At 42.3% G+C, this 14,674-nt stretch overlaps 1 protein-coding gene across 1 annotated transcript; it reads left to right on the top strand.

Annotated features, from left to right (window-relative positions):
* The first annotated feature begins 4,095 nt into the window (after positions 1–4,095).
* On the top strand, positions 4,096–13,727 carry LOC119170098 (protein FAM114A2). The gene is made up of 14 exons (XM_037421136.2): positions 4,096–4,234; positions 4,558–4,890; positions 5,694–5,784; positions 7,067–7,207; positions 7,591–7,691; positions 8,619–8,753; positions 9,088–9,193; positions 9,528–9,692; positions 10,099–10,187; positions 10,821–10,895; positions 11,309–11,448; positions 11,993–12,065; positions 12,147–12,203; positions 13,544–13,727. The coding sequence occupies exons 2-14, from the start codon at positions 4,558–4,560 to the stop codon at positions 13,631–13,633; spliced, it is 1,596 nt and encodes a 531-aa protein (XP_037277033.2). The 5' UTR covers positions 4,096–4,234; the 3' UTR covers positions 13,634–13,727.
* The last annotated feature ends 947 nt before the right edge of the window (positions 13,728–14,674 follow it).

The following is a 14,674-nucleotide window of genomic DNA, read 5'->3' as shown; positions in this document are numbered from 1 at the left end:
TATAACAAGGGTTAAGAAGGAGAGACGTGGTGGGTAAAAGACCAGCCAAGCCAGGACAGTTGCAAGTGCCCACCAGCTCAGCTGTGACCTAACCTTGCACTAGAAACGCTGCTAGTACACTCTAGCGTTGTGCAACTTGTGCAAGCTGTGCTATCATCCAAATAATTAATTTCTACATATGTTCTGCTGCAGATAAAATATTCGGTAAGCCACAAACTACAGGATTCTGCTATTGACGACCAACTTTGGGCCGTCCAGCAGGCCCGCGATGCGGCAGTGAGGCAAGGCCTTGACATCCCCACGTGAGAGGCCTAAGGAATGATTAGCAAATGCTCCGTAGGATTACCAGTATAGTTTTTACCAGCCAATATGTGTTTGTGGTGTTTATATATCAACATGTCTAAGTTACATAGAAAAATATATTCCTGATAGATCAATCAAATCAGACAGTGTGTACAAAGTCGCCCTTCAGGCGTTTCAACATTGGTCTAATAATCAGAACTAGGACTAAAGAAAGTGTAGGGGATGTTATTAGTAGTACATAATTGGGCTAAAAATAAGAAGCTATTTAAGTGGGTGAAAAGTTAAGTTGCCACAAGCAAGGACTGAACCTGCAACCTTTGAATTCAAAGTCAGCAGGTTTGGTTCTTGCAAGCGGCAAGTTATCTTCTCACTTATGTCACAATTACTACAAACAGCACCCCCTATACTTTCCATGTGTTGATTTCCTGTTAGTTCTCATTATTAGAGAATTTTCGAATGGGGACCTCAATTGTCTTGAGGCCCCTGAGAGATAGGCCACTATATATAGCTGTGCATGTGCGAAACACAAACAGCATTTGGGTCTTGCTCTAGGGACGCCATTTCTCGAATTTAGCAGGAGCCCCAAGGCATCCATGCCCCAAAAGTTTTATGTCAAACATGACCTGATAGAAGCCACTGAAGCAACAGATCTTTGCCAAGGCTGGAGCAACCTGGAATAGTGGGAGTGTCTAGACCCTATTTGGAAACTCTTAGCTCCCATTTGGCCCAAAGTGAGTGCACACAAAGGGCTTTGGGTTCCAAAACCTTTAAGACCACTATTCGAAAAAACCTAATGTTGTGGAAGGGTGTTTTGAAGGGCCAGTTTGTACATGATACTGAGGGGTAAACAGTGGAAAAATAGGAACCCTTAACATTTTTCTTCTTTCGGACACTGGTCTAAAGCATTTAATAATAATAATAATAATAATAATAATAATAATAATAATAATAATAATAATAATAATAATAATAATAATAATAATAATAATAATAATAATAATAACAACAACAACAACAACAACAACATAGGCGTATCTGCCAGGGGGGGGGGGGGGGGCAACACACTTTGATCTTAGCCAAAAAGCCGAGAAGCGATGAGGGGGGGGCAAGGGGGGCGCTAGCCCCCCCCCCACCAAAGAGGTAGGGGGCCTAGCCCCACTTCTGACAATGGTCAATGTTGGCTGCAGGCTGGGGAAACCAACAACTAAGACGATCTTTTCCTTGAGCCCCGCCGCGGTGGTTTAGTGGCTATATAAGGTACTTGGCTGCTGACCCGCAAGTCGCGGGATCGAATCCCGACTGCGGCGGCTGCATTTTCAATGGAGGCGAAAATGTAGGCCCGTGTGTTCAGAATTGGGTGCACGTTAAAGAACCCCATGCAGGTGGTCAAAATTTCCGGAGCCCTCTACTACGGCATCTTTCATAATCATATGGCGGTTTTGGGACGTTAAACCCCACATAATAACAATGATATTTTCTTTGACCACAGTAATTACTCAGTTATGATGTTATGAGGAGATGAAAATATTACGAGAAAATGTTACATATAATGGAATATTTCCAGCAATTCCGCAGTGAAAATTTTCCTAGTAGGCTCTTTGCGGTGCAGACCACTGTACGACGCTTTCGCGGCTTGTGCTGTAGAACTGCAGAGCAGGCTAACCCTGAACAGGGCCCTATAGGATTGCATCACTGGCTCATGCTTTTATTCTGCTGTGCCTGGCTGATGCAGCTACAGATAGAAATGAGCAATGATTATATGGACCAGTGAAACACCACTTGCTGCTTTACGCAAATAATTTTCTTCCGTAAAAAAGGAATAGCATCACCGCTGCTCTGTTGAAGCTGCTGTGAGCCTATGAGTGTGATGAATTTGTTTCAATGTTTGGTTTTGCCGTACTGAAACAGCAAAAAAATAAATGAAAGGTATGCCCTTCGGTCTCCGAGCAGCCAAATCCGTGATCAGATTTGCTTATGGCACCTTGCAACGATGGCAGCAGCTTGCAAAGTGGTGACGAATAAAGCAACGGATTCAAGCAGTGGGAAAATCAGAGCTTATATTCTTTCCCAGAAACTTGATCCCACGAACCAGGGAGATAGTAAAAGTCCGTGGTTTTTTGCACTAAGTAGACTTAATCAAGAGTCGAGCTAGTCCATTTTCATTCAACTTCAATTGAGTTGTATATCTCCACATACAACTCTTACAGCAAAGAAGCACACACGTGCAGCGCTACTTATTCCTCTCTTTCTCGGCAAAGACGAGCTAATTGTATTTATGCGGAGAGTTGTGAGATGATGCATAAAAAATTTCTCCCATATCCACAAACTGGTGTGATGTTAGAGGTGTTTGCTCGGAAATGATCGCGCAATCCACGAATCCTCTATACACATCTCCCACCAGCCCCGCAGGTCGCGGGATCGAATCCCGGCTGTGGCGGCTGAATTTCCGATGGAGGCGGAAATGTTGTAGGCTTGTATGCTCAGATTTGGGTGCATGTTAAAGAACCCCAGGTGGTTTCTGGAGCCCTCCACTACAGCGTCTCTCATAATCATATAGTGGTATTGGGACGTTAAACCACATATATCAATCAACATCTCCCACCATCATATATATACGTGACAACGTTGGTATATATCCCATGGAGCATTGTCCGTTTGCATGTTTTTGCACGTACCCCATAATTTGTAGTAGAAAACTGCGTCTTGCTCACAATTTTTTCATGCAGTCATAAAGATATCGCCCAAATGCTTATGTTTATTGATAGTGACACGATATATGCCATATCTAAGACGATAATAGTTAGGCACATGTTAGGGGCCTCTGCCGTACTCATTTATTTCAAAAATGTGTTTTTGCGTGTACCCTGTATTCCTCGACGAAGGCAGGCCCTCCTGTCGAAACACACACACACACACTCCAGGGACGAATTAGGTATGCTTATGTTTGCCCCCACTCGCGGAGTTGGTATGCCACTGAATACTACTACTACTACTACTACTACTACTACTACTACTACTACTACTACTACTATTACTACTACTAGTAGTAATAATAATAAAGATAATAATACGTGGGGTTTAACATCTCAAGACCACCATATGATTATGAGAGACGGCGTAGTGGAGGGCGTGCGGCTCTTTAACGTGCACCCTCTAAAGCACTTGAGAAACATCAATTGTTTCTGTGAACATACGCACACTAGTACGTGCCATCCAATACATATAACACATTCAATAAAGTATTTGAAGCTGCCATTAAGATAAAAGAGACCAAGATATTTAAGCAGTAACGTACAAAAGCAACACATTCTTTTTTTTCGATCTGGAGGGAGTGGAGGGGCACTCGCAATGAGTAAGTTTCTTTCTTCAGGGAGGAAAATAAGGTGAACGTGAGCGCTATGTATGTTTTGAATACGTTGGCCCTTGAGGGGCATAGGTGCGGGGGAGGGGGGGGGGCGGAAATTCCCGCGCCAGCCCGCGCCCCCAACTGGCACGTTTCCCTGCGGCAACATGCGAAGCGGGTGTTCACATGGAGCGGCTTCTGTTTCCGCACCATCTCACTCCGCTCTCCGTCTTTTAATATATGTCTCCGCGGCCACGTGAGCCTCTCCGATGCAAAGAAAGAGGCTGTGCCGCAACTTGCGGCGCGCAGCTGTTAATTGTGAAACACACGGGGTTTGATCATGCAGTTTGGAAAATTACAGATACAACCGGATGCACGGGTTAGCACGAGGGCAGGGCGGTCTTGAGACCCCAGCCTGTTTTTCTAATCGTCCGTAATGGGGCAGCACTGCGCCATTTGGCGCAACAGCAGAAGAGCAAGAGCCGCATTAGAAAGTGCAGGAAATAACGGACTCGCGCTTCGCAGGTCCAACTGCCATCGTACTCGCCTTCATTTTTGACAGAAGCCCTCGTTCAGACGAAAGAAAAGGTAGGATCACCACTAACGTTCCTTTCGCGGAGCGCCCGCGATCGCCACCCGTATGCTCGCTAACCAAAACTGCGGATGCTGCAGCGGGTTGGAATTGACGTGTCGCCATGAGGTTTATACTGGACATCATCAACGATGCGACGCGCTGTCTTTCCCCGAGTAATAACTTTAACTTGAGTGGCATGCCCGCGTTACGCGGGGTTTCAGTGCAGACACGCAGAGAGAAGACGATGCAGCGATGCTTAGCATCACTTGTTGAGATTTCGCTTCATCCGACGCAGGTGGCTCAGTTATTCGGAGCATTTCCGCACGTTTTGTTTCAGATGTCCGAGTCTGAGGAGGCTTTCGAAAGTGCCGACGAGGATGTGGACGAATCGAAGCCGAAGAAGCGCGGGCGAACGACGTCCGAGAGGCTGGGTGAGATCAAAGAGACCGAGCCGCCCGACTGCAAAGCCAAGGGGGACGGATCGTTTCCCGAAGTCGGCAACGCCGCTCAAAGCGATGGTGCGAGCGAGAAGCGGAACGCTGCGGCCGCCGACAACGACGCCAAGACTGGCTCCGAAACGAAGAGTAAAGACGATGCGGCAGAGACGCCACCAGCTAAGGAGATGGGTGTCCTAGAGCGCCTCGCGCAGGTTGCTTCTAGGGATGAGAAGGTAACGTCGCTTCGCAGATCTTTATTTCGAAGTTTGAGGAGGTGAAAAGCAAAAATTGTGAAGTGTCACGCCGTATATAATTATTATAGTTGCAATTAACTGCAGGAATCATTCCAGCGTGCGTTAAATTTACTAGGACGAAGCTAGGGCTCGTATACAGGACGAGACGAATATATTCGCTATGGCGAAAAAAAAAAAAAAGAGCAAAACGTTGTCACTTGGCATAAATAACTTGTACAACATGTAGAGATACTCGCAAACCAATTTTTTGTCATCCTTGTCAGAAATCAAACATCAATCGCTATCCAAGTTACGATAAACATTTTGACCAAGTAATTGTCAAGATGATTCCTTGTTATCTTTGTTGCCAGTGCACACTGATTATACAGCTTGTGTGGTTTGCCAGTTAACAACACGATCAAGACAATTTCTAGCTCGTTTTATATGTATTGGGCTTTTCCCGTACTCGCATGCATTCTTACGCATTCACATTCATACTGAGGTTACCTTACATTTCATCAAAGTGCAGTATAAATGCTTTTGACATGTGAGCTTGTATTTTTGACTGTCTTATAAGAACTCGTAGATCCTATAGATGGCATACTTATATTAGTTATGAATGTATTAGGACTATGGGGAGGTAAAAACGAAGTGTATTTGCTTATTACACATCGCAGTGTGCATATAATCAGACATGATGATGCCTTATTGCAAAAATGTGTAAATACGGTTTTGTAGACTATTCCATGTTATCCCTGTCTATTCCCATTTTATCTGTATTCTATGATTAACCTGCTTTGCAGAGCTCACCGATCAACTGGGGGTTTGGAAAGTGGGGATCATCCATTCTGTCTACAGCTGCAACATCTGTAAGCACCTTCACGAACCAAGTCTGTAAGTGAACACTGGGAAGTTCATCTATCTTTTGATTAAACTATGAGAAAGCTGTCCACTCATTGATAAGAAGTTCAGACAGACTTGGGGATCGTTTCCCTGTTCAACAGAACAGAGACAACTACACACCCTTCATGCATTGATATTGAGTACTGTCAAGGACACACGCGACAGGCACTGCACGAAATCGCAATGTGCCCGTAGGGATAAGCATTTCCAACATGTAGATCAGCGTGGTGGTACACATAGACATGAATTATCGCATTATACGTGTTTCACAAGTGCTAGGTACACACCTGCCAAAGCGCATGAGTTGGCTTTAGCACATGTTCCATGGATTCTGGAATAATTAATTCTGGATTGAATAAATGTTAACTGATGTGTAAAGCATACTTAGAGGTATACTGCTTACCAACTTCCTTAACCCATATATGCCTAGTGTCCAACACGCAGGACAGTGAAACTTTTCGGTTTAACTTTAATGTTTTTTTCTGTAAGAAAGGTAGCACCACTTAAGGTGTCTTTATGATGCCCTGCTCTCGTCACATGCAAGTCTAGGTGATCATCAGCCTAGAAATAGCCACGTCCTTGCAGTCACAAAATGGTTATTTCACGTGCGTGTAACTGAGTGCCATACCGCGAAAAAAAAAGTAATATAGAGTCCAATCATTCTCGATGCTGCTGATATATTTTTCAATTTTTCATCAGTTATTGGGTGTGCAGTAACTTACGTGTGAAAGTGATAGGCGCTAATGTTTTTTTGTTCACGATGTGTCAAACATAGGTGTCCCACATGTAGGACGGTGCCAAAACCATTGTTCGAAAGAATTTTTTTAAAAATAAAAGCTTTATTCTGTTTTCTGAGGTCGTAAAAACAATCATTTTAAAGAAATTAATTAGTTTTTTTAATTTTCCTAAGTTTAGGCATATAGGGGTTAAGGGAAGATGCGAGTCGAAAAACGCAGGTTTAAAAAAAAATATGCATTTTCTTGATAGTCATTTGCATTCTGCAGTTAATGTAGAGCAATATGAATGAATAATGGCTTAGAATCATAAAAGTATAATGGCATAAAAAGTACAAAACGAACTATACTTAACACATCGTCATGGCATAAAATGACAACTGTGTAACTTACTATAAAACTGATTGAATGTTTGAAATCAGCATAAAAGTCTAAATATAGAGCAAGAAATTTGATTGCCCTAGGCTAAAGATTATTATTTTTTTCCTTTTAATCGCATCTCCCCTTAAATATGTTTGTTTGTGAACTGTCAACTCTAGCACAGGGAATTGGAACTGTCATCGAGACTGTGGAGTCAACCCTCGGTGCTCCAAATCCAGAAGAACTTGCTCAGGAACTGGAAAGTGCAAAACTCGAAACGCAGCCAGATGCCTCCTCGGCTCAAGTCACTTCTGACGCAGGTATGTACTAGTCTACCACGATTAATGTTAAAATAAGGGAACCTTCTTGCCCTACATGACAAGTTCATTGCTGTCACTAATACAAGTAAGTATTAAAGTGTTATGTAGAGAGTATTGGATATGTTTGTGAAAATGAAAATGTCTCACAGAGCTCATGCTCTAGTCTGTTATTTTGAACTTTGTTATAGAAGTGTTGTGTTTACCTAAATATAGCTTCGTTACATCCATTGTTAGTTATCACGATACCTGGGAACATCATCAAAAGAAAAGATTTATGTTTAGCTCACTAGAGTCAATCATTTGATGTATTCGTGTTTATTAAATTGAAAGTTGGTTGAGTAGAAATGGAACTAAATATTGTGCTCTCTGAATCCACATTGCAGACCAGTCCAAGGCTCCTCAGACTGAGGATAAGCACGACAGTCCAGGAGTAGGTGGTATCTTCAGTGGTGTCTCAGCTATCGCCAAAGCCGTTGAAGCCACTGTAAGTTAATGCTTTGGACCGCATTTCAGATCGCCATAGTTATCCACTGCTCCTTATTAAAGTCTTAGGTGCTCTGATCAAACTAATTGGGTTATAAGTATTTCTACCACTTTATCTGCCCTGTATAAAGTTTAGTTTGATTAATTATCTCTTGAATACGGCGTTAACACTGTTGCAATATTAAATGCTGTTGCATAAGCAGTGGGAATACAGATATGAGCAGACATGAGTGATAAGTTCAAGACAGCATGAGGGATTTGTGTGTAGATCAGCCAAAAGAATTTTATGAGATTGAAACCATTGATTATGAATGCCATTATAGTGTGTAAATATTTTGGCTATAATGATTACCGTAGCTGTAGTCAGGCATGCTGTAGTCATTAAAATGTGGAGAGTGCAGTTGCCTTTTTGTAAATGCTTCTTCAAATTAGCTGTTACTGTCTCAAGTGTTGGAACGGCAAAGCATTTAGAATGAAAAGAAAGCTAGCAGAGGTATGAAGTTATACCAAAAATAAGACAAATTCAATTAACCCTCTTCACGGCAAATAGATCAGGTGGTCTATGTTCTTAAGAACCATTGCTCTTAAAATATGTAAACTATTGACTGCTAGATTGCAAATGTTAATGACACCTGAAAAAAAAAAAAGCTGTGGTATTGTTCCTTTCATTGGCTCATTCGATTGTGTACTATTGAGACCTACATTTCATGAGGCAGGAGTTCACAACATGGGTGCTTTTATGCGCTCAGCTTTGCCTCTGCTGCGAGTCTCTCCATGTTTCTCAGGTACTATGCTGCTTTATGTGACAGATAGCTGATTAGCGTAACAGTACCTTGGTAATCGGTCTCTCAAGTAATGATAAAAAGCATTTTTCAAATACTCACTGTCCTTTGTACATTGATTATGCATTTGCGTCCACTTACTTCAGGGTTCTAAAGTGCTGAGTGGCGGTCTTGACACACTGGAGATGATCGGCAAGAAGACCATGGACATCCTGACCGAAGGAGACCCTGGCTTGCGAAAGAAAAGAGGCATGTTTGAAGAAAAGACAAGTCTCTCCGAGGTAGGGTAGCATGCCGACCTCTTGTGTTGAGCAAAACAGCTTGCTTAGACAGGGAAAATGTGAAACTCCATTTGGAATTGCGAGTTCAAGTTTTTTTCGCTCCGAATGCAGTGACTCAATGATTTGCAGAGGTATGACTGCTAAATTCAGACAAAGTGAAATTTTCCGATGCTTGCATTTCATTTAGTTCAGTCATTCTACACTACCTGCTACTACTAACACTACCACCTCTGAAGAAGAGCTTTTCATGGCAGAGTTGACATCTCTAAATCAAAAGCACTTTTTTACACTTTTTGCAACAATCATTCAATGCGTTGTTGACTTTGTCGTTTAGGTGCTGCGTGAGGCAAAGATGAAGGCCGAAAAAGAAGCCGAGGAGAGAAAAGCCGAGGAAGCCGAGGAAGTGGTCAACTACAGCAAGCTTTTCGATGAGCACCAAGGTGAGCACAACAGTGTGAGGCCACAGCACCAAAAAAAAAGCTGGAAGTCCAAATATTGAGCTTCATTGATGATCCCGTTGCATTGCTCGCCGTGTTTGAAGGGGTTCTAAGATGAGAATTTTTTATGTCGTTTTCTTGTGTTGAACGAAAGGCCAGGCCCTAAAGAGAGCCTTTAAAGGCTCTTCGCTTGCAAAGACTTTTTTCTATTGAAATGGGTTCACTGCCAGTTAACCTTGATAATTTTAATGATTATCAGGCTATAAACAGCTACAAAAATGTGGTATTGTAAGTAAATAGAGAAGTAAGAACTTATAGGTACCTTATTGTATTACAGGTCTTGTGCATCTGGAAGCACTAGAAATGCTGTGCGGAGAGCGGAAGACAGCTGTACAGCAGAAACTGATGGAAGCTCGGGAAGAGGAGAGGGCTGAACTGGATGCCTTGCTCGAAAAAATAAAGAGGACTTGTGAGAGCCTGCCTGCGACTGACGATACTCCAGGTGCGGCATTAAAGTGCTACTGGAATGCTCCACTATCTTGGTGACACATCTATGTCGCACACTTTCGGCGTAGATGCTCTTGGCCATATAGTTTCATACAATGATATAGTAGCAATCTCTATGCTCTTGGCATATAATCTTGGCACTGCTTTGCCTTTTGAAACTATCGCAGAACTCTTCAGGTCATCCTTGAATCTTCTCCACCTTTGAAGTGGAGAAAATTCAAGGATGACCTGTAGTTTCGCAGCATGCATTTGTTTTCACCATTGCACAATTTTGTGTTCACTTATTTGGAAAGGAACACCGATGAGCCAAGGATCTGTTGCTTCCTTTTGAACCAACCACCTTTCCACATTCTAAGAAGTACAGCCTAATACATTGGCCTTTTCCCCATTCTTCATTGCAGATGATGAGCTTGAACAAGAGTTTGAAAAGTTGGTGACGGGCCACCTTTCCGAAATTGGCCTCAACCTTAGAGGGGAGAAACTGAAAGAGGTGAGCAGTGTTGTTGGGCACATTTGTGATTTCGAGCCACTGTAGTAGCCAATGAATGAACAGCAGCAAAATGTCTTTAAATGACAGAGAGGCATGTACCTTCGTGGGTGAAAGTGCGGATTTCAAAGGAGCATGTAAAACAGACCTAATTTTCGGCGTGGCTTGCATATAAAGCCCAGAATAGAGACTGTACTGCGTATGTTGCATGTGCCAGGGCACTGCCTTGTGTTAGTTCATGTCTTAGATTTAGGTTTCAATAAAATCAGTGTTGTTGTTTTTCGTAGCACCTTTCAGCATTCGGATAATTACATCAATACCATAGCTATGGTGTGCACCTTGGTTCAAACTGTTGCTGCATTGATACACCTGTCAAAAGGGCAAAGTGAGTTAGTGCAAAATGTGGCAGTTCAGCCACTGTTTTATAAGATGCATTCTCGCTCTTCAACACTGGCACAGATGTGCACTTTAGTTTAGTGCTTCTTTTTTGCACTATTATTCATGCTAAAGCCGTACACGCACACATGAAAATGTTTCTCTCAAATAATTACCATATGTAGTAATTTCATAAAAGCATGCAAAATGAAACAACAAAAGCATTTTAATGCTATATGTGCATTGCTGACTCTTGTGCAGACTGACCTTGAAGTGAGAGAGTGGCTTCGAGACTGCACAGAACGACAGGAAAAAGGGGAAAAGGTGGATGCAAAGGTAATGGTGCACTCGATTTATGTTGTAGCATCACTTTGGTCTTAGCAACGAAAAAAAAAAATGACGGCCCAGTATTCTAGAATATACAAAAGGAGAATGCAAACATGTAAAATGGGCATTCATTGATCTTTTTGTACAAACGCACTGCCGACAATCGAGAATTTAATAAAGGTAGAATTGCCAAGAAAGGAGACCAAACGAATCTTTAACCGTGTTGGGCTCGGATACTTCGATCATTCGTTGTGTTAACAGTCAGTCTATGTAACACTGAAAAATTGTTGAAATGCTTGCCTATAGTTAGAATCCTTGGCTGCGACTAGAACCCTTGACTTTGACTGAGCTGTCTGCATGATAGACACTTTATAGGCACTGCAATCAAGGATGTGACTTGGCTTGATCTCATTTCTCTGTAGGAAATTTACAGGCGAGGCATTGAGACCCTGGCCGAAATGACAGCAAAAACCATGGAGCTGTACCACAAGGTTGCTGAACTTCTACTCGTGAAGTCTACACCTGACCGGACGCCCATGCACTACGCTAGTCAACTCACAGGGTGTGTTCTCTCCACCATCATTTAATGCATCTATTGCTGTCCTTCACACTGTTAGGCTATAAGTGTTGGCAGTAGCGAGTAATTGGCATTGACATCAACTGAGCAGCTATGCACATCCTTTGTGTGCTTTGATCAGATGTATGGCACCTGTAGAAGAACATGGGATTAGCAAGTGATCTGAATTTATGTAAATGTCAAATGCATAAATTCACTTTTCATTTTGTAAAGAAGTTGTCAACACTATCAGTCAGTCGCAGTCTTTAAACTTGAAAAGCGATTCATTAAGACAAAATTGTCATGTCTATATAGGGCTGAAATTGGCATTTATTGTGGAACCATGTTTAGAAAACTATTTAGAGGAACGGTTTGTTCATGCAAACAAGCAAATTGTTGAAATGTGCGGCTGTACTGGAACTAAAGGACTTCACGTGTGCAAGGCCTATTTAAGTCAATGGTTGTGTTAGAATGTAAGCGATTTTATGACAGGAATGTGCAACTCATTTCAAGACGTTCACTATATGTTTGCATCTATTTCGCCCGTCAGCCTGACTGCGGTGCTTTGCACTGAAGTGGCCATCCTGTCTGCCCAATGCGGTCGCTGCCTCAACACAGCAGCGGTATGTCAACCAGTTCCATTACTCTAGTAGTACAAGCGACGTGCAGAATATGAAACACAGCACATTCTTGTGTTTTCACAGGATGACTCGGAAGACCCAGACTCAGTGACGCCATTGATTACGAATATCTATTTGGAGGTAAGCTGTTAGTGAAGACAGTCTTGCTTTTTCTTTCTCGCAAAAGAAGATGGCTGTGAGACCAATTGGGACGCTTGGATAGAAAGTCACACAGCTCATTGCCTCACAGATTTGAGACTAGTAATATCGTTTTAATTGTGAGGTGGAAAATTGCTTTTTTTCAGAGCCAGGATTTTTATCACGTCCAGAAGTCAGCTTCTCCAAAAAATAATTTCCATGCTGAGGCTTCTATCTACTTGTTAGAAACAACATAAGCACTGTGTAGCTCAGGTGGTCACCCTATATGTTCAATGCATTAAGAATCAGTGCTCTTCTAGTACACAGCGCTGCTGTTGAAACCATTCATTGTTACAAACCAGGAATAAGAATGCATTTCGTATATAAAACTTCCCAAGTAGTTTTAAAATTCTGAATATGTCAACCCAAGTTACAATTTTTTGCGTATATAGCTAATTAAAACTTGGGAGAACCAAATTTTATGCATAGCTTACGATTCAAATTTCTTATGCATTTGTCAGACTTGTCATGTTAATGTAAAGATTAGTGAATAGTGCACCATTTTTTGGGGGGTGTAGTCTAATGTACACATCTTTCAAGATGAACACGAAGAAAGCTTAAGCAGCAATGACATGCTTCCAGTACATTGCCATGCAGTATAGCAGGGAATTAGCATGTCCACACTGCATGACTAACAGTAAAGGGTTAACTACAGCCAGAATTTGTTCTGTGTAGTTGCCACGGAAAGCATTTGTCATTTTTGCAAGATACATGCACTAAAGCTGGGCAATGCAACAGAAGATTGTATAAGTATGCTACCTTGCAGTTTAGAAGGCCCTTAATGTCGCCTCCGATAATTTTTAATGGTTCAAGTAGATGTGCATCGAGTTCAGAATACTGTCGCTATCAACAATGACAGACACAACAGTGGCTCAAGGCACGGGCGCACTGTAAATTTGAAGAACAATCCCTTGTCCTTTTCCGGGCCCTTCAGTAGCCTCAGCATGGGTACTGTCATAACCATTCATGTGTGGACATGTCGTCCACAAAAAGTGCTGTTCGTCTGCCTGTAGGCATGTGAGGCTGCTGCTCTTCCTCCACACACGGTGAGGGGAGCACTGGGATAGGAGGAGAGACGAGCTGTGAACGAAGCGTAATAAAGGAAAAACTCAAGCGAGTGTCGGCTTTCATTGTATCTCAAATTCCTGTAACTCCCGTGTTACGGCATCATTTAAGAAAGTTTTCACAGCTACCCATTTGTTATAGACTTGTGCCAAAATTGAACGCTACAATTCAATTGTAAGCACCCACTGTGCACCTCATGGTAAAATTTTCTGTTGCAGGCCTCAAATAGCAACACCTACATCCAAGATGGCTTCCAGCTCCTGGTTCCCATACTACAGCTGCTTGCTGTGCAACAAAAACTTGACTGAGGGATGGCTTCGGGATTCCGATGCCAACTTGTGTCCAGCAGTGATTCGCGATAGAGTACTGCACAGGGTTTTGAATGTTTCCCTCGATTTGATAGGTTGAATGTGTTGGCACTGTTATTGGGCGTGTAGTGTCACACAGGTATTGCCTAGAAGTGGTCCGATAATGGAAGTGTTTGATTCCCATGGTATTGATGGCAAAGCCATCAGCCTTGATTGAGCAAGCTGAGAACGTACATAATTTCTAGTGTCAGCTGGTTGCCCATTCAGATCATGTTTGGTTAAAACTATATAGTTTATGGCAACTTCAAGAACTTGCTCACCGCATAATATGCTGCACAGGTGGCAATTGCTCAGCGCATCTGTATGACAACACACACACATAAGCTTTATTTCGCATTGTAAACTTACTTGAACAACACGATTTTCTGCGAATGGCACTACTAACGAATTGCACTTCGTGAATTTGTGATTGCAAGATAAAGATGAGATTATTACATGTACATACTCCAAGTACATTTAGAATTGCATGCTTGCTATGTTTGCAGTGCCGGTTAAACCACTACATTGACTGTTACCGCAGACACTTGCAGTGCAGTAGCGTACGGATAAGACACTGTGTCCACATTGCAAGCCAGCTCTCTGAAGATGTAGCTTTCCGCCTTGAATGTACACCTTGGGTATTTAGAGCTCATGGTGGCCATCAGCAAAAATAAGGCACGCCATTACAAAAATGCATTTTAAAATGTTGAGCAGTGCTAGTGCATGCTTCTATAGTCAGTTACAGACACAGAACTTTATTGAGGTCTTGAGGAACACTACCTCAGCCTAAGAATAATTATAAACTTCCCCCACAGCGGTCCATCCCAGGCAATGTTTTAATAAATATCCCACTAACTTGAACCGCTTATTTATGCAACGTCGGAACCTTTCACGCATTTCAGGCATGTGACTTGCTGTGCAGGCATTTGTTCATTTTAGTAGTTATTGGTCGAAAAATTTCACTGCTCGGCAAATTTCATAAAAAATTGCAACATCACTTAT

The sequence above is a fragment of the Rhipicephalus microplus genome, chromosome 2 (genome assembly GCF_043290135.1).
Source record: "Rhipicephalus microplus isolate Deutch F79 chromosome 2, USDA_Rmic, whole genome shotgun sequence".
NCBI lineage: Eukaryota > Metazoa > Arthropoda > Arachnida > Ixodida > Ixodidae > Rhipicephalus > Rhipicephalus microplus.
Note: the sequence above shows the minus strand (reverse complement) of the source record. Positions and strands in the feature narration are given on the sequence as shown.

Excerpts from the sequence above, each read along its gene's own strand:
- LOC119170098 (XM_037421136.2), top strand. The coding sequence starts at position 4,558 with ATGTCCGAGTCTGAGGAGGCTTTCGAAAGTGCCGACGAGGATGTGGAC. Across the intron at positions 8,754-9,087 it reads AAAAGACAAGTCTCTCCGAG|GTGCTGCGTGAGGCAAAGAT; the intron begins GTAGGGTAGCAT and ends TTTGTCGTTTAG. Across the intron at positions 12,204-13,543 it reads TTACGAATATCTATTTGGAG|GCCTCAAATAGCAACACCTA; the intron begins GTAAGCTGTTAG and ends TTTCTGTTGCAG.